Raw genomic sequence first — 19,687 nt, forward strand, 5'->3', positions numbered from 1 at the left:
ATTGTAGTTCTTATACTTTTTTTTTTTTGAACTTCTTCAATTTAAAAGAGAACTCCAGCTATTGAACTACATAGTTTTGTTGTTAGGCCAAACCGCACTGTGTTCTGGGTATGGGCAGAGACTTCCAGGAACAGCAGCGGCGCTCAGTCAATCACAGCAAGCATTGTATTTCTTCTAATGAAATTACTTGCTGCAATTGGCTGAGCGCTGCTGCTGTAGACCAGACTGTAGACTAGTCTGTATGACTGTATGTAGCCACAGCTGCAGAAAATACAGTTTTGTCGCATATGCAGTGCACTGACCCCTAAGGCCGCGTACACACGGGCGGACTGTTCGCCCAACTTTGTCCGTCAAACAGTTTTGGCAAACAGTCCGCTCAAAATTAGCATGGACGGACATGGCCACACACGGCACTTTTTTGAGCGGACTGTTTCAGCGAACTGTTTGCCAAACAGTTCGCTCAACTTTTGAAATGAACGGACTCGCCCACGTAAGGCGGAGGCAAGTCCGCCCATTTCGAGCGCGTGTACAGGTAGGCGGGGCCCGCGAAGGAGACGTCGCGGGCACCGCCGCCTGGAATGGACTTAAAGGGGAACCCCAACGCCGAAAAAAATCGGCGTGGGGGTCCCCCCCAAGTCCACAACAGACCCTCGGCTACCCGGCCGGCCAGGAAAGGGGGGCGAGCGAGCGAGCCCCCCCCCTGAGCCGTACCAGGCCGCGTGCCCTCAACATGGGGGGTGCCTTGGGGAAGGGGGGGCCGCGCGGCCCCCCCACCCCAAAGCACCTTGTCCCCATGTTGATGAGGACAAGGGCCTCTTCCCGACAACCCTGGCCATTGGTTGTCGGGGTCTGCGGGCGGGGGGCTTATCGGAATCCGGGAGCCCCCTTTAATAAGGGGGCCACCGGATACCGGCCCCCCACCCTATGTGAATGAGTATGGGGTACAATGTACCCCTACCCATTCACCTGTGAAATAAAGTACAAAAAAAAACACAACACAGGGAAAAAATATTTTATTGCACAGCTCCGGGGGTCTTCCGTCTTCGGGGGTCTTCTCCGGACTCCTCCGCTATCTTCTTGTAGCTCTTTTGCTAGCGGAGGAGTCCGGCTTTCTTCCTCCCCGCCGCCGGCCTCTTCTTCCGACTTCGGGGGTCTTGTCCCCCTCTTCGGTTCTTCTGCCGGGCCACCGCGCCTTCTTATAGCTCTTTTGCAGGCGGTGGCCCGGTCTTCTGTCGCCGCCGCCTTCCGTTCTTCTGTCGCCGCCTACTGTTCTTCTGCCGGGCCACCGCGCCTTCTTATAGCTCTTTTAGAGGCGGTGGCCCGGTCTTCTGTCGCCGACGCCGCCGCCGCCGCCTTCCGTTCTTCTCCTTCTTCTTCTCCTGGAGATGTTGACTCGACGATCTCTCCGGCCACAATGCCAGGGACGCGCTCCGCTGCCACTTATATAGTGACAATGGGGCGGTGTCACATGGTATATGTCACATGGGTATACCTTCACACGCGCTCGAAATGAGCAGACTTCCCTCCGAGCGGGAACAGTTTGCTCATTTCGAAAGTAGCCTACACACGGGCGGACTGTTCGCTCAAACCAAGTTTCAGCGGACAGTTTTTCGGAATTTCCGAAAGACTTTGTCCGTCAAACTGTCCGCTGAAACTGTCCGCTGAAAGCCCACACACGGGCGGACTGTCCGCTGAAACACTGTTCAGCGGACAAAGTTGAGCGAACAGTCCGCCCGTGTGTACGCGGCCTTAGGGAGAGAACTTAGGAAAATGAGTTCTCATTTAAGTTGAAAAAAATAATAATAAAGAAAAATAATATATCATATGTTATGTTTATAGAACAACTGTGAAACAGAATAATGGCCTTCTGCCATAATTCTGTTATGGTTAGTTGTTCTTTAACCACTTCCTGACTGCCTCACGCCGATATACCTCGGCAGAAGGGCACGTACAGGCAGAATCATGTACCTGTACGTTGCCCTTTAAGAGGGAAGCTCCGTGAGTTGGGTCGCGGGTCCGGCGGACTCGATCGACACGGGGATACCCACAATCGCTTCATGGAGAGGAGCAACGGGGAGATGCTAAAGTAAACAAGTATCTCCCCATTTTGCCTAGCAACAGTGTCACTGATCTCTGCTCCCTGTGATTGGAGCAGAGATCAGTGATGTGTAAAACACAGCCACGCCCCCCCCCCCCACAGTTAGCAATACGTCCCTAGGACACACTTAACCCCTACACTGCCACCTAGGGGTTGACCCCTTCACTGCCAGTGTCATTTACACAAGAATCAGTGCATTTGTATAGCACTGATTGCTGTATAAATGACAATGATCCCAAAAATGTGTCAAAAATGTCCGATGTGTCCGCCATAATGTCGCAGTCATGATAAAAATCGCAATTTAACCAGTTGCCGACCGCCGCACGATGATGTACGTTGACAGCATGGCACGGGCAGGCATATGGGCGTACATGTACGTCCCTTGCCTCCCGCGGGTCGGGGGCCCGATCGGGCCCCCGCCCGGTGCCTGCGGCGGTCGGTTTTCGTCCGGGAGCGATCCGGGACGAGGGGGCGGCCATTCATTCATGGCCACCCCCTCGCGATCGCTCCCGACGAATAGGAATCCCCCGTGACATCACTTCCTCTCAAGTAATGTAAACACAGGAGAGGAAGTGATGTATTCTCTCCTCCGTGTCGGTATTTTTCGTTCCGACACGGAGGAGAGCGGATCGGTGAGTTGCACCAACACTCTACACACACAGTAGAACATGCCAGGCACACTCACACCCCCCCGATCACCCCCCCAATTACCCCTGCCCCCCAGTCACAGTGACACCAATGTCATTTTTTTTTTTTTTTTGCATTGGTGTCATTTGTGACTGTAATAACTGTTAGGGCAGTTAGGGTTAGCCCCCTTTAGTTCTAATGTACCCCCCTAACCCCCCCAATAAAGGTTTAACCCCGTGATCACCCCCCGTCGCCAGTGTCACTAAGGCTGGGTTCACATTGCAGCGGTTTATGAGAACGATTCGAGTTCAGCCATTCGCCGCACCCGCCACACCCGCCGCACCCGCCGCAAATTCGCACGGGACCCTTTTTTTGGCCCGCAGCAGAATCGGATCGCATGGGTGTTCACACCATGCGATCCGAGTTTGCAGATCGCACTGCGATTTGCGAACTGATCTGGGGGTGTCAGTAACATTTCACTGACACTCCCAGCAGTTCGCATAGGGCAGTGTGAACTGCCGCCGGGAGGCATGCGATGCGGGAACCCGCCGCGGATTCGCGGCGTTTCCGCATCGCTCCAGTGTGAACCCAGCCTAATAAGCGATCATTTTTCTGATCGCCGTATTAGTGTCACAGGTGACGCTAGTTAGGCAGGTAGGTATTTAGGTTCGCCGCAGCTTTTTATAGCGCCAGGGACCCCCATATACTACCGCATAAAGCCCCCTGATTGCCCCCTAGTTAACCCTTTCACCAGTGATCACCATATAACTGTTACAGGTGACGCTGGTTGGTTAGTTATTTTTTTATAGTTTCAGGGCACCCGCCATTTATTACCTAATAAAGGTTTAACCCCCTGATCACCCGGCGGGTGTCATTTGTAACTAATAACTGTTAGGGCAGTTAGCGTTAGCCCCCTTTAGTTCTAAGGTACCCCCCTAACCCCCCCAATAAAGGTTTAACCCCGTGATCACCCCCCGTCGCCAGTGTCACTAAGGCTGGGTTCACATTGCAGCGGTTTATGAGAACGGATGTGATTCGCACCGCACTGCAGTGCAAATCACATCCGATCTCTGTGCGATTCGAGTTCAGCTATACAGATAGTATGGCTGAATTCGTGTCGCACCCGCCGCACCCGCCGCAAACTCGCACGGGACCCTTTTTTTGGTCCGCAGCAGAATCGGATCGCATGGGTGTTCACACCATGCGATCCAAGTTTGCAGATCGCACTGCGATATGCGAACTGATCTGGGGGTGTCATTAACATTTCACTGACACTCCCAGCAGTTCGCATAGGGCAGTGTGAACTGCCGCCGGGAGGCATGTGATGCGGGAACCCGCCGCGCATTCGTGGCGTTCCCGCATCGCTCCAGTGTGAACCCAGCCTAATAAGCGATCGTTTTTCTGATCGCTGTATTAGTGTCACAGGTGACGCTAGTTAGGCAGGTAGGTATTTAGGTTCGCCGCAGCTTTTTATAGCGCCAGGGACCCCCATATACTACCGCATAAAGCCCCCTGATTGCCCCCTAGTTAACCCTTTCACCAGTGATCACCATATAACTGTTACAGGTGACGCTGGTTGGTTAGTTATTTTTTTATAGTTTCAGGGCACCCGCCATTTATTACCTAGTCTCACTAGTGTACCCCTAAATTTAGGGGTGTCTACTTTCCAAAATGGGGTCATTTGGGGGGGGTTTGTGCCATCTTGGCATTTTATGGCCTTCAAAACTGTAACGCCCTTAGAAAGCCTGAAGGCGGTGCTTGGTTTTCGGGGCCCCGTACGCGGCTAGGCTCCCAAAAAGTCCCACATATGTGGTATCCCCGTACTCAGGAGAAGCAGCAGAATTTATTTTGGGGTGTCATTTCACATATGCCCATGGCATGCGTGAGCAATATATCATTTAGTGACAACTTTGTGAAAAAAAAAAAAAAAGTTTGTAATTTTCCCGCAACTTGTGGCAAAATATAAAATATTCCATGGACTCAACATGCCTCTCAGCAAATAGCTTGGGGTGTCTACTTTCTAAAATGGGGTCATTTGTGGGGGTTTTGTGCCATCTTGGCATTTTATGGCCTTCAAAACTGTAATAGGTAGTGAGAAGTGAACTCAAAAATTTACGCCCTTAGAAAGCCTGAAGGCGGTGCTTGGTTTTCGGGGCCCCGTACGCGGCTAGGCTCCCAAAAAGTCCCACATATGTGGTATCCCCGTACTCAGGAGAAGCAGCAGAATTTTGTGTAAAAAAAAAAAATAATTTTTTTTTTTGTCATTATTCAATCGCTTGAGGCAAAAAAATAAAATATTCAATGGGCTCAACATGCCTCTTATCAATTTCCTTAGGGGGTCTACTTTCCAAAATGGGGTCATTTGGGGGGGTTTTGTACTGCCCTGCCATTTTAGCACCTCAAGAAATGAGATAGGCAGTCGTAAACTAAAAGCTGCGTAAATTCCAGAAAACGTACCTTAGTTTGTAGATGTGACAACTTTTGCGCAAACCAATAAATATACAATTATTGACTTTTTTTTTACCAAAGACATGTGGCTGAATACATTTTGGCCTAAATGTATGACTAAAATTGAGTTTATTGGATTTTTCTAATAACAAAAAGTAGAAAATATCATTTTTTTTCAAAATTTGCGGTCTTTTTACGTTTATATCGCAAAAAATAAAAATCGCAGAGGCAATCAAATACCATCAAAAGAAAGCTCTATTTGTGGGAAGAAAAGGACGCAAATTTTGTTTGGGTACAACATTTCATGACCGCGCAATTACCAGTTAAAGCAGCGCAGTGCCAAAGTGTAAAAAGACCTCTGGTCATTTACCAGCAAAATGGTCCGGTCTGAAAGTGGTTAAAAAACAATAATAATAAAAATGCCATAAAACTATCCCCTATTTTGTAAATGCTATAACTTTTGCGCAAACCAATCAATAATCGCTTATTGCTATTTTTTTTTTTACCAAAAATATGTAGAAGAATATGTATCAGCCTAAACTGAGGAAAAACATTGTTTTTTTTATATATTTTTGGGGGATATTTATTATAGCAAAAAGTCAAAAATAATGCGTTTTTTTCAAAATTGTCGCTCATTTTTTGTTTATAGCGCAAAAAATAAAAACCACAGGGGTGATCAAATACCACCAAAAGAAAGCTCTATTTGTGGGGAAAAAAAGGACATCTATTTTGTTTGGGAGCCACGTCGCACGACTGTGTAATTGTCAGTTAAAGTGACGCAGTGCAGAATCGCAAAAAGTGGTCTGGTCAGGAAGGGGGTCAATTCTTCCGGGGCTGAAGTGGTTAATTTTATAACAGTTTGTTTTGCGCAGTAACTTTGCAATTAAAGGGATATGAAACGGAATAGGAAAACACACAGAGATTGATTGATTTACTAAAACTGCAGAGTGCAAAATTTGATGCAGCTCTATGTAGAAGGCTAGGTTAATCAATCGGCTTCCAGTTTTTTTTGTCAAAGCTTTGAACAAGCCAAAGAAGGTCAAAGCTCATTGGCTCATAGAAAGCTCATACTCAACTATGCAAAATGTTTCAATCTCTCCAATTTTGGTAAATCAACTCCACAATCTCCGGTGCTTTGAAGTGGGCTGTTGCCTATATTTTTCCCTGCTGGCTTCGGCCTCGCCTTGATGCCCTCTTATGACTAGAGAAGTCAGTAGATACACGTCTAAAATAAAACAAGACAGAGAGCGCACCGGCCTAGTACATTATCTAAAGAAAGACCTCTCTTTGTTAATATGGTAAGTAATATACAACAAACCAACAGGTGTACTCTATCAACCTTGTCATCAAAGTAAGCTTCCAGTCCACAATACATCATATCACATCATCTGTAGGACAACTGGAAACCCCAACAGGCTAACGTGTTTTGAGGACTTGCCTCTCCTCAGAGCTCTGGCAAGTCCTTGAAACACATTAGCATGTTGTTGGGTTTTCCAGTTGTCCCACTCCCATTATGTGATGTGAATGCTGATGTTTTACTTTGACAACAAGCTTTCATACAACTGACCCGATGGCTTAGTTAGTAGTGTATAATAGCCTGTGCGCCCTCTGTCTGGTTTTATGGTTCTTCTATTTTTGAACAATAAACAGTATGTCTACTCAAACATAGAGGTTCTTATGCCGCGTACACACGGTCGGAGAATCTGTCGGAATGTGTCTTATCGGACCGCGTCGTCAGATAATCTGCCTGTGTGTGGTATGCATCGGACTGATTCCGTCCACATCTCCTTCGGACCCAATTTTCCAACATGTTGGAAATATTTCCTGACCAACTGGGCCGGTCGGACGTAATCCGATCATGTGTAGAGAATTTTGATCGGACCAAGTGCCACGCATGCTCAGATCAAATTCCTACATCAAAGCTATTGGCTACTAGCCTGAATCTAGTCCCATCGTAACGAAATTACATCATCACGTTCTGAAAGTTCGGATTTTTCGACAACTTAGTCCGACCGTGTGTATGCAACAGTTTCGGACACAATCCGTCAGACTAAATCTAACGGACAAAATCCGACGGATGTGTACAGGGGCTTAGTCTTTGGCATTTTATATTATGCCTGTTTTGTTTTTATTTTTTTATTATTAATTATTGTGCAGAATATGTACTGTTACTGTAAGTTTCTTTATTTAATTTTGTATTTATTTTATTTTCTTTGTTCAATTTATGTGGGTTCATTTTTATTAAAATATTTATTTTACATTACTGGATTACATAGTTACATAATTGGTAAGGTTGAATAAAGACACCAGTCCATCCAGTTCAGCCTGAGAGTGTGGGTGCGTGTCTACAATTTCCTTATCCTTAAGATGCTTATCTATTATTTTTATTATTACTCACTACACCACTGTGCCACCCATTTAATTCATGTTTAATAAATCAATTAACAAATATAACACAATTTCATATATCAAAATGTTATTATCTTAAAAAAAACTGTCATTTTCGGGAACGGTTTCGGTTTTCGGCCTAGTGTATCCTTCATTTTCGGCACCAAAATTTCTTTTTGTTGCACCCCTAGTGATCACCAAGAATTATAGGAATTATGGTTTGCTACCAAACACTTGTACAGTGAGAAACTGGCCGTGAAGGCCAGTTCCCTTTACACTGTAATGTGAAATGACCAAAAAGGATCAAAATAGAGGAGTCCTCAGAGTGGTTGAGATGCAATTAATCCCCTTCTTATAAAAAAAAGGTCGGCTCCAAATGTTTATATCTCCAAAAATATTAACAAATTTAAAATTATAATTCTTTCTTTAGGTAGACACCTAAAACTGCTGAGAAAGGTAGCAAATATATAGTTCATTAAATGTCAAGGTGCGTTCAGTTAAATTATCTCTTGGCTGTTTATAGGTTACTGGTATTTGGGAAAAAAAAAATCTTGTCAAACTTGTTGATTTTCTCCCCCCATCACAGATATTACATAGCTCTGAATGGCATTTCAAGGACATGTATTGTAAATATGAACAGTTTTCATTTCAGCAACAATACAGAAAGGGCATCCAGGCAGTGCAAGAGAATTCAATGTGTTTCTCAGCTTCCAAGCTGAACAATTGTTGTGATGAGACGTCAGCCATATACTGTAGGGTTTTTATGCTCCCTTTTAACTGCTTGAGGCCCGCCCACCGTCAAATGACAGTGGGGTGGTGCAGCCCCTGTTCTGGGACGCCGTCATAGAAAAAATGCCACCAATCAGTGCCCAATAGCGATGCCAGTCAGTGCTGGCAATCAGTGCCTCCTATCAGTGCTGTCGATCAGTGCCTATCAGTGCTACCCAACAGTGCCGCCTATGCTCATCAGTGTCACATATCAGTGCCACCTATCAGTGCCCATAAGTGCGGCATATTGGTGCCTCCTCATCAGTGCCATCTCATCAGTGCCCATAAGTGCTGCCTCATCAGTGGCCATAAGTGCCACCTCATCAATGCCCATCAGTGCTGCCTCATCAGCGCACATCCGTGAAAACGAAAAATTGTTACAAAATTTACTGAGAGAAAAAAATCTAAAACCCAGCAGTGATTAAAGAAAGCTCTATTTGTGTGAGGAAAATGCAAAAAAAAAATTGTTTGGGTACAGTGTAGCATGCCCGCGCAATTGTCATTCGAAGTATGACAGCTCTGAAAGCTTAAAAATGGCCTGGGCAGGAAGGGGGTGTAAGTGCCTGGTGGGCAAGTGGTTAAACACTAGCCATTTTGTTATTTATTTTCAGAAATATAAAGCTTTTCAGCAGTATGCAGTTGTTCATATTAGACATACAAAAAGCATAAAAAATAGACAGATGCTTCCCAACAGTTACCTCTTGCAGTGATTGATATACCCATGGCTGGCTCACGAAGGGAACTCTTCTTCTTCCACTTTCCCTCATCGATATTGTAGACCTCTACAACTTTTAAAGGTGACTGGTTTTCTCCCACTCCTCCAACTACCATAATTCTCTTGCCCAATGAGACCAATGCCACCCCAGCTCTAGCAGATGGCATTGGCGCTAGGCTGGTCCAGCGATTGGCTTCTGGAGAAAACAGTTCGAAAGTGTTCATTGGGTTTCCTGCCTCATCACATCCTCCCACAGCAAAGATCTGCCCTCCAGCTTCTACAAGAGAACAGTACACTCGCGGGCTGGAAAGGGGTGCTAGTGTTCGCCACTGGAAGTCTTTGGCAAATGGCACCTCCATGCTTGATCATCCAAACAGCAGAAGTTCATCTGTGTGTGAAAAACTTGGCACCCTGAGGACAAAATAGGAGGGGAAAATAATTACATTTCAATTTAATTTTGGTCTTACTTTTTTATATTTCTAAAGGATTGGTCTAAACAACTTTAAAACAGTTACTGATTTTAATTACCCACAATAGTTTCCAACATAGGTGTGCGCAGCCTATTGCATTAGGGCATGCACCTCAATGCTCAAACACATATGTGTGTGTGTACATGTGTATTTATACTGAGGTGTAGAGCAGGTATTTATGTTGATAGGGCAGTGGATGGTGTCAGTAGTTTTTATTTTTATTATTTTTTACAATTTTTTTTTATTTGTTTATTACAATTTTTCTCTGACCCCCATTAGGGGGCTTTTGTAAAATATCAGGGGTTTAAACAGGGGGAATCTGCTCCACACAGGGTGATTAAGGTATACCGAGGCACACCCGGCAAAACCTGTGCACACGCCTATGGTTTCCAACATATAAAACATTTGTTGAGAATTTTGCCAGGGACAGCTCTAAACTTGAATTTGTGAATTTACAGCAGATATTTACATGAGTTCTGTAAGCTCAGATTTTTTTAAATAGAAAAAAAAAATCCTTCAAAGTACATTTTCTGGAAAATGCTTTTAATAAGGCAAAAAAGTATTGTACGGTTTCTATAGTGCTGATCCTAAGGTTTCATGTTTATCTTTTATTAAAAAAAGTGTGTGCCCTCTGCTGATGCTACCAGATTGACATAGTAGGCAGGGGCAGCAGCTGTGTGGACCCCTGCCCTTTAGAAAAATACTGGCACCAAAGTATAAATGCGGATACAGGTGGGCACTAGACTCTTTCTCCCACCCCTCTCGCCCTGTCAGGAAAGGGTACTGGCATGTGTGCAACATACCTGACTGCAATAAGGGGCAAGAAGACTGTCAGTCTTCTCACTGGTGAAATGATCAATAAGTCATTTTGGAGTTATTCACCGCTGTTTGACATAAATGATTCATGTTCTAAATGCAATTCAATTATGAATAAGGTTCTGTAGGGACAGCCTTTCTTCTTTGCAGATTTCTTCTTCAGTTGCCACAGCCAGGTACTCCCTTCCATGCTCCTCCAAGTCTGAGAATGAAAAGGAATCCCTGCAAGAGTATGGTTTTAGGGCCGGAGCTCTGGGAACATAATTTCTTGCATTTAAAACCTATGGTACATTAACATTCTGCATTGGGGGATCAATGCATAAGAGGGCTTGTGATTGGCTGGTGTTTGGCACCAACTGGTACAAATCGCTGCCCTGCTTCGTCTTGCTAAAACAACAACCCACCTACTTAAAGCCTTAAACCTCTGCCATATTGTGCCCTACTCCTTGCCAGATGCCTTTCCACTACATCCCAGCCATTAGCCTTTATATTCTGGAGAAAGGAATGCTCACACAAAAGAAGCATTGTTGTTGCACTTTACTGATGTTACTTCAAAGATGACATTTACAGTCACATTACATACTAGATAGATTATACTATCCATGGTCACTTGACAGTACTTTGTCAATCACATAGAGTGGCTGATGCGCAGCAGTCACATGTAAAAACAGCATACAACACTTCACCCTTAATACATCTTCCCTTTACACAATCTCGTTGCTTCCAAGGGTCATTACTACTCACGGCTTACTCTGTCCAGCTGACAATTCCTTGCCCGTAGATCCTGAGAGAGGACCACTGCAGTTATACTACTGGCTATAGTACACTTCTCCTGAGTCCTCCAAGGGATAGGCACACGTAAGAGAACACTTCTAGATTTTTGCAACCATCTCTAGCCTCCACCACAATAAGAGACAAGATGACTACAGCAGGCTCTTCTGAGTGCAGGACTACCTCACTCTTTCTTCCAGCCCTGTTCAGGGCCTCCACTCCGCTGACTACATCTGCATGCCGGTCAGGTATCTGGCTCCCATGCTCGAACTGCACTATGCTTCTCCAAACCTAGCGTTATAGTCCCACTCATTAAATCACTACTGGGGGTCTCTAACTAAAAGGGTCCTAGTACCTGATTACAAAGAAGTGTGCAGACTAGCTAATTGCACCAACTAACAAGAGCTTGTTTTTACTGCCAAACTCCTTGCACTATGAGTGATGTCATACCCCAAGTAGCCCACCTCATACTAGCCCCAATATTAACCCTCCATAGCAAAAAATGCACCTTTTCTGTGCCAAAAACTACCTCCCTTGGTTTATGAATGTAAATTTTATTAAGCCTAAAATTACAAGCCATCAATATTAACATAAAAATGTCAACCATTTATTTCAGTGGGTGTGTTTTATTTTTTTTAAAAAGATTGCATTAGTAGAGAGCTTGAGGTCTGCAATTTACCTTCCCCCATCGAGGAACAGGTAGATAACCTATAAATATGGGAGGTAGCTGACAAGTAGCCAGAATGTCACAGTTTTTACCCAAGAGAAAGGTAAAAATATAATTTTAGTGCCTGGAGGTCAGTTTTAACTAAAGATGATACATAGTTTCAGTTTATGGAATTAATTGTACCTTGCTGTGAAAAGGTTTATTGCACTTCAGATGTTAATATATAATTCACATACATTTTACAGATCCCTTTTTTTTTTTAATTCAATCCATTTTTATTGGATTACAAAGGACAAGTATACAAAAAATCTCATAAAAGTAAGTAATAGCCATCACATACAGTTAAACACAAGAGTACAAAAAGCAGTGAACAATTTTTACTATCATACCCTTGTCCTGCCCTCTACTTCCCCCCTCCCCCACCCCCCAAATATACACCACGAGTACCAATTTGCGCCAATCGAGTTAATGCTCAACTGGATGGGAGAGATGGAACAGGACGCCGGTGCAACTGGGGGGGGCGGGGCATCCTCAACTCATCCATCTGATATGCCCAAGTAGGCAGGCCACTGGAAACTGAAAAGGGAGAGGAATTCCTTCCTCTCTCTCCGCCCCCCCCCCCTCGTCCTTAGACGAGGAGTTAATGGGGCGGCAGCTCAGTCTGCCCCTCCGGCATCCTCCGCAACAGACAGCCCATCTCGTTCAGCCAATGGCTCCATAGGCCCTCAAATTTCTTTAGGTTGTTTTGTTTGATATCCCACACCTTCTCACACCAAATCATAAAGCTAGTGGCTTCAATCCATTCCACCGAGGTAAGGAGGTATTTTAGACTGCCAGTTCAACGCTATTAATCGCCTAGCCTGGTATAGACATCTTAACACTGCATTGGGGGTAGGATATTGCTCTCCTCAAGACTTCCCAGAAGACAAAGCTTAGCCTCTGGCTTCAGTGCAGTACCAAAAGTTCTATTTATCCTCTCGACTATTTCCACCCAATATCTAAACAATTTTGGTCATTTCCATACCATATGGAGGAGATCCCCTGTTTCTTTACATCTAGGACATTTGTCCCTAGGTATCACTCCAAATTTACACATTTTTTGGGGAGTATAATAAACTCTATGAATAAAATATAAATGAGACACCCTTTGTGAAGGGGATATTGAGACCAGGCTCCCTTGTTCTAGAATCTTCCCCCATTGTTCCTGGGTTATTGCCCCTAAGTCTCTGATCCACCCTACTCTACTCTTATCAGGTCCTTTTCTGCTTAGATTTTTCTTTTACAAAAGTTTTATTATTATCTTGTATACCAACACAACAGGCTTACAGTTAGATAGCAGTACAGGTGTTTCATATTACAGTGCAAAGTTGGACAGGCTATTGTCAATGTAGTAAACACAAATCCTGAACCCGGGTTACTCCAGGTTCTTTACAGAACTGCAATACAGAAGTACCATTCAACATACAGTATAGTAAGCCCATAGTTATCATCTTCAGAAAAGGGGTAGGGAAAAAAGAGGAAAGGGGAAGAAGGAGGTGGACTGGAGAGGAGGGGGAGTAAAAAAGCTATTGAGAGGAAAATGGAGGGAGGGGGGGCAGCGTGAATCAAGAAAGGAGGGGGGGAAGCCGGGGAAGAGAGGGGAAAGAAAAGGGGGAAGACAAGGGGTTCACGGGGTGTGCCCAGCCAAGGTCCTATAATGATAATAAGGTGACATCAAATCTAGGAGAGTGATGATATGCAATCCAGGGTTGCCAGACCCTGAGAAATTTGTTATGGGTATCAAAAAGAATAGACGACAGTTTTTCATTAACCATAACATCATTCAGGCGATTTTTGACTGCCTCAAAGCTCAGGGCTGGGACTTTCCAAGCTCTCGCTATTGTCAATTTAGTCACAGTAAAAGATGTTGTGCCAGTTGCCGTTCCGGGCATAATAATTCAGTAATCAGTTTGCCAAGGAGTGCCTTAAACGGGTCCCTTTTAAGATTTACCTGAAGTAGACTACGGAGTAGTGCGTACACTTTGACCCACAGTCTGCATACCCGTGGACACGTCCACCAAATATGGGCCCTGGTGCCCTCCTGGGAGCACCCCCTGAAGCATAGTGGAGAATAGGCTGGGATGAAACGGGCCAGGCGCATCGGAGTGTAATACCACAGGTACAAAACCTTATAAGTGTTTTCCAAAATTAACACATTACGCGAGCACTTAGATAAGGCTAATGTCATTATCTGCCATTCCTCTGGGTCGAGCCTCTTCCCCAATTCCCTCTCCCACTGCAGTCGATAGGGCCGCAACAGGGGTCTCTTCGTAGAGATCACAGTGGTGTAGTGATTAGCCCTCTCACCTAGCAGTAAAAAGGGTCGCTGGTTCAAATCCCAACCACGACACTACCTGCCTGGAGTTTGCATGTTCTCCCTGTGCCTGCGTGGGTTTCCTCCGGGTACTCCGGTTTCCTCCCACAATCCAAAGACATGCAGGTAGGTTAATTGGCTTCTGTCCAAAATTTGCCCTGAATGGGGACCTTGGATTGTGGGCTCCTTGAGGGTAGGGACCAATGTGAGTGTGCAATGTACAGGGATAGGGACAATTGTAGACACTCACAGGTTGAACTGGATGGACTGTTGTCTTTATTCAACCTTACTAACTATGAAACTATGATCAGCGCTGTGTATATCAGGGATATCAGGCCAGAAGAGTGGGGCCTAGTTCTACCTATGCTCTCAAATGGTGCCAAAGTATATGGAATATCTTGAAATTTAATGAGGCTTTGGAGAAAATGACGGATTTGTAAATATCTAAACTGCTCACGCAATGGTATGTCATTCGACGAGCGCAAAGCCTCAAAGGATGGGATCCTAGTGGGAGTAATCAATGAATGTACCTCAACAAAGCCATTCATGGTCCACCATGTAAATTGCGGGGGGTTATCTAGACCTGGGAGAAACAGTGGGCAGCGGAGGAGCCGTAAAAGCGGGAGATGGGGAGAAATCAGCCCAGCAGAATATTTCACCGAGTCCCATACTCGCAGTGTGTGAATCATACAGGGCCCCGTAATCACAGGACAATGCGCAGGTGGGAGCCAGGGCAGTGATGATGTAGGGATGGGGTCGATATCAACCAGGTCGATAATAGCCCACAGTGGGAGTTGGTACGTCTCGTGGAGATGGCAAAGCAGAGCTATGTTGGCTGCTACATAGTAAGCCCGTAAGTTTGGGACCGAGAGGCCCCCATTAATTCTTTTAGCAAACAAGACTTGTCTGCTAATTCGGGGGCGGGACGATCCCCAGATAAATTGCAAGATCTTACATTGATGGGTACTGAGGACATGTGAAGGAACTGGAATTGGTAGAACATGAAAGTAATATAGTAGCTTCGGGAGATACGACATTCTGATGGCTGTTATTCTTCTGGACCACGAAAGAGGCAAATTGGACCACGATGACAGCGTGTCCGTTACTTTTTTGAACAAAGGTGGAAAGTTCGCCTGGTATAGAGCCTGATACGTGGAGGTGAGGCGGGTTCCCAAGTAGGGCAGTGAAGAAACCCATTGGTAAGGAAAAGCCGACTGAAAGTCCCTCAGTAACTCCGGAGAACGATGTGTCGACAGCGCCTTTGACTTTGATGGGTTAATCCGGAGTCCCGAGAAAGATGCGAAGGCCTGCAATAGTACTTTGGTAGGGAGGTTCTAGGGGAGGTGACAGTGAGAAGGATGTCATCGGCAAATAAGGAAATTTTATGGGGGCAGCCCGCTACCTCAATGCCTCTTATATCCAGGTGAATTGGAATTGCTTCCACCAGGGGCTCCAATGCCAAAACAAAAAGAAGGGGCGAAAGTGGACACCCCTGGAGGGTTCCCCTCTGGATATCAAAAATGGGAGATTCAAATGCGTAATATTTAATTTTTGCCCGGGGGGAGTCCTATAGAGCTGACATCCATGTCATAAATGAGGTCCCGAAGCCATAATGCTGAAGAACTGACATGAGGTAGGGCCAAGATAAGGTGTCAAAGGCCTTATCAAGGGATAGGAGCATAGATTCCAGTGAACGAGTATGGGCTATGTGCTGGAGTTGCAATATACGTCGTATGGCATCTCCTGCCTGTCTCTGGGGTACAAAGCCAACCTGGTCTTTTTTTTTATCAAACGCGGGTCGCCAAAATTTTTGTCAGGATTTTCATGTCGACATTAATAAGCGAGATTGGTCTGAAATTGGCCCAAGAAGAGTGGTCGCAGTCTGGCTTAGGGATCATCATTACATTTGCTGTTAGGAGATCTGGGGTGAAGGCACAACCGTTTTTTACCGAATTATACATGGCTGTTAAGTGAGGTGCCACCACTGGTGCCAACTTTCTGTAATAAAGCGCTGTGTAACCATCTGGCCCAGGCCGCTTTCCCACCTTAAGTTCCTTTATCGCTTGTAAAACTTCTGAAGTTTGGGTATCCCGATCCATGAGAGTGATATGCGCCTCCGTCAAGGATGGGAGCGAAAGACGACCAAGGAAGTCTGCCGTGCCTTGGGCAGCATCCCGCTCTGGAGCCGTGTTCAGATTCGCAAGGTGAAAACCAAACTCCTCCAGTACATGTTTTGGATTACCCGATAAAACGTGTTGGTCTCGCAGGGTTATAGGGTTAAGTTTAGGGGCGAAGGTTCGGAGTCTGTTGGCCAACATTCGATTCAGCTTATGCGGCATACCATCTCTGACGGGACCAGCGTAAAACACACTCCGCCCCCTCAGTGAGGCACAGGTCAAGTTCCGAGCGGGCCTGCTCTAATAATTTACGGTTGCCTGGGGTGGGAAATCATTTGAACGTCTCAGATAACGTCACCAGTCGGGACTTCAGGCCTTTCTGTCTTGCCTCTCTCACCCATTTACGGGCCGACGCTAGACGAATAATCCGACCACGAGGCACCGCTTTATAGGCCTCCCAGAGTGTCACTGGTGACGCCACCGAGCCCAGGTTGTCACGAAAGTATTCCTCTGTCATTCATTACACAGGGGGAAAACCGGGGCCTATCTAGGATGGAGTGGCAGACCACCAACGCCGGGTCATGATCCGACCACGGGGCAACCAGGATTGAAGCAGATACCACCAATGAAAGGTGGCGTCTGAGCAATAAACATGTGGTCTATCCTGGAGTGAACATGATGAGGATGGGAATAATGGGTGTAATCCCTGCCCCGGGGGTGACACTCCCTCCACAGGTCAACCAGGTTGTGCATTTGTAAAGAGCGGATAAACTTTCTAGTGTTTGTCGACAGGCTGTTTTTCTCCGATGGGTGCTTGTCTAGTATGGTGTTTAAAACTAGATAAGAGTCACCCGCGAGAAGGAGGGTACCCATGCAGTGGGATGTCAGCAGGGCGCAGACATGGGTCAAAAAGGGTCCCGGGTTTATATTAGGGGCATAATACGTCATTATGGTGACCTCTATGTCATAAATGGTGCCTTGCAGCAGTAAATATCTGCCATCAGGGTCCGCAATCTGTTTAGTGCAACTAAATGGAACTGATTTGCGGAACGCCATGAGCACCCCCCTTTGCTTGGTTGGGGCATTCGCCAAAAACACCTGAGGAAACTGAGCGTCAAAATATTTGCGATAGGAAGCCTCAGAAAAATGAGTCTCCTGTAAGCATGCAATATCAATTCGTTCTTTTCGTAGATACTTAAAGACCTTCACCCTCTTATGACCCTTCACACCCTGTACATTCAGGGACAACCAATTGATTGTCATGGTGGTATTTGTGGGTGGCCGCTTACCTTGAACCAGAGTGCGCACCCCGCGAACACAGAGGAAGTAGGGAAGGTCAGAAGGACTAAAGAGGGGGATAGGAAAGTAATTTGAAGTGTTAAATCATAAAGGGTAGTGTAATCGTGCAATGCTGTAAACAAATATTTTTCACACAGTAAGATTGCTATTGGTCGTGGGGTAAGAACCCCACTAAGTAGTCGGGCGTTAGCTCGATCTGCAGTCCGGGCCAATTACCAACACATGGGAGAGCAGTGGTCCGTCGGACACCATTCGGCGTAACAGTAATCATAAATATTACAAATCAGTAATAGAGTACAATCAGTAATAGAGTACAAATCAACAATGGCATAAAATCATGAATATCAGCGAACAAGTCAATAATGGCATAAAAAAAAAAACTATTATGTGTGGAGGACCTCATCGCACCAGAAATTGGTACCAGAAATTGGTACAACCTGGAGTAGACACACAATCAATTATAACTGTAAACTGCGGGACGGACTCCAGTCCGCGCCCCAAAATACCCCGTCGGGGTCAAAGACACTCAGGGCCCAAGCCCAGCCTGTGCAATCAAAAACATTTTACAAATGGCCGTAGTAGGAGGCCTGAGGGACGATAACTACTGGGCAGCCGATTGTAAATCAAACGCCATATATTGGTGCTGGCATCGGACCCAACCCACAAGGGGCAAAAATAAAAATAAAGAAAGGGTAAAAAAGTGGCAGAATAAAGTTTTGTCCATTACCGCTATAGGCGAAAACCCCCACAAAAGGGAGTAAGAGCAAAAAGGGAAAATAAATAAATAAATATGGTGGGGGGGAGGGTAAGGGAATCATAGTTATTACCTGAATGCAACAATTGTCCATAAATAGATTTCGGTGGCTCCATAGCCCATTACCTCCAGCACTTAAACTGGGCAACCATAGTCTGGAATTTTATCCCTGTACGGTCCATCGCAGGTTTGGAGAAAAACAAGGCTTCTTCATGCCAGGCTCTCGGATGGGGTGTAGGGGCGACACGCCTAACCCATCAGGCAATATAGATTGCATCCGGCTCGGGGTCCATGAGCAAGTCAGCTGCACAAAGTCTGGTAAGAATTCACAGATTGTTAGCAATGTCCACCTGTAGAAACATCTTGGAATCGCTGGGCCTGAAGAGAGTGGAGGGCTTGAGACTCATGCTGAGATGACTGCGAGGATCTAGAAGCAGCTTGGGAGGGACCCGGACGGGCCACTGATGACTCTGGTTGGGAAGGAGGGAGATCAAACTGTAGCTGCTGAAATTGCCGCTGGAGGTCTGGCAAGGATGAGGCATGGAACTGACGGCCTAGGTGGTAAAAGGAGAGCTTAAAGGAAAACCCCCACCGGTAGCAGATGTTTCTGGCTTGCAAGATTTGCAGATAGGGCTTCATGTGCCTCCTTTTAGCTATGGTGACTGGAGAAAGATCTGCAAACAGTTGGAGGGGGTTTCCCTGGAATGAGATATCCGGTAATTCTCTGGCCGCTTGGAGAAGCCGCTCCTTGGTTCTGTAAAAATTGAATTTTATGATCACGTCCCTGGGAGGTCCCTTGGTGGGCTTGGGGGCGAGGGACCTGTGTATACGGTCGAATTCTAGGCGTTCCACATGGATATCAGGTGCAAGTTCCTGAAAAAAAAGTTGTAGCTGTCCCCTGAAGGTCTGTAATGGCCTCTGGGAGTCCGCGTATACGTAGGTTACCCCTACAAGCCCTATTTTCAGAGTCCTCAAGCTTATCCTGGAGGTTACCAAGTTCAGCATTAAACTTCTCCTCCTCCTCATGCCCCTCCAGAACAGTGGTTGTTAAATTGTCATGGTTATGCAGTGATCTTCCTGTGTTTGCTTACCTCCCCTCATGTGTTCAGACTAGAGGCCAGCCACTTCCACCTGGTGGTTTTTATAACCTCTCCTCTAAGCATGGCTCCACCCCAGGCCCTATCAGGGAGCCCTATATTACTACGTTACCGACTTTGGCTTGTCTTTGACTATCCCTGTTTGCCTGTGATCCTGACCCTTTGGCGTGTCTCCGACTATTCCCGTCTGCTTGTGGCCCCGACCTTGGCTTTGTCCCTCACCATCCCTATCCTCCTGTTGCCTACTGTGGGTGTGAGCTGGGGGTCGCGACCTGGAGCCAGTTGCAGCCAAGTCCATC

At 46.0% G+C, this 19,687-nt stretch overlaps 1 protein-coding gene across 6 annotated transcripts in view; it reads right to left on the minus strand.

Moving 5' to 3' along the window:
* Window positions 1-19,687, minus strand: part of KLHDC8A (kelch domain containing 8A) — a 358,281-nt gene that overhangs the window by 301,496 nt on the left and 37,098 nt on the right. For all 6 annotated transcript variants that reach the window (XM_077481300.1, XM_077481302.1, XM_077481299.1 and 3 more), the window contains one exon: window positions 9,028-9,455. In XM_077481300.1, the coding sequence (XP_077337426.1) occupies window positions 9,028-9,403 (376 nt within the window). In that variant the 5' untranslated portion in view covers window positions 9,404-9,455. The remainder of the gene's footprint in view (window positions 1-9,027; window positions 9,456-19,687) is intronic.

Source organism: Lithobates pipiens, unplaced genomic scaffold (genome assembly GCF_037356315.1).
Source record: "Lithobates pipiens isolate NorthernLeopardFrog02 unplaced genomic scaffold, aLitPip1_a1.2 Scaffold_16, whole genome shotgun sequence".
NCBI lineage: Eukaryota > Metazoa > Chordata > Amphibia > Anura > Ranidae > Lithobates > Lithobates pipiens.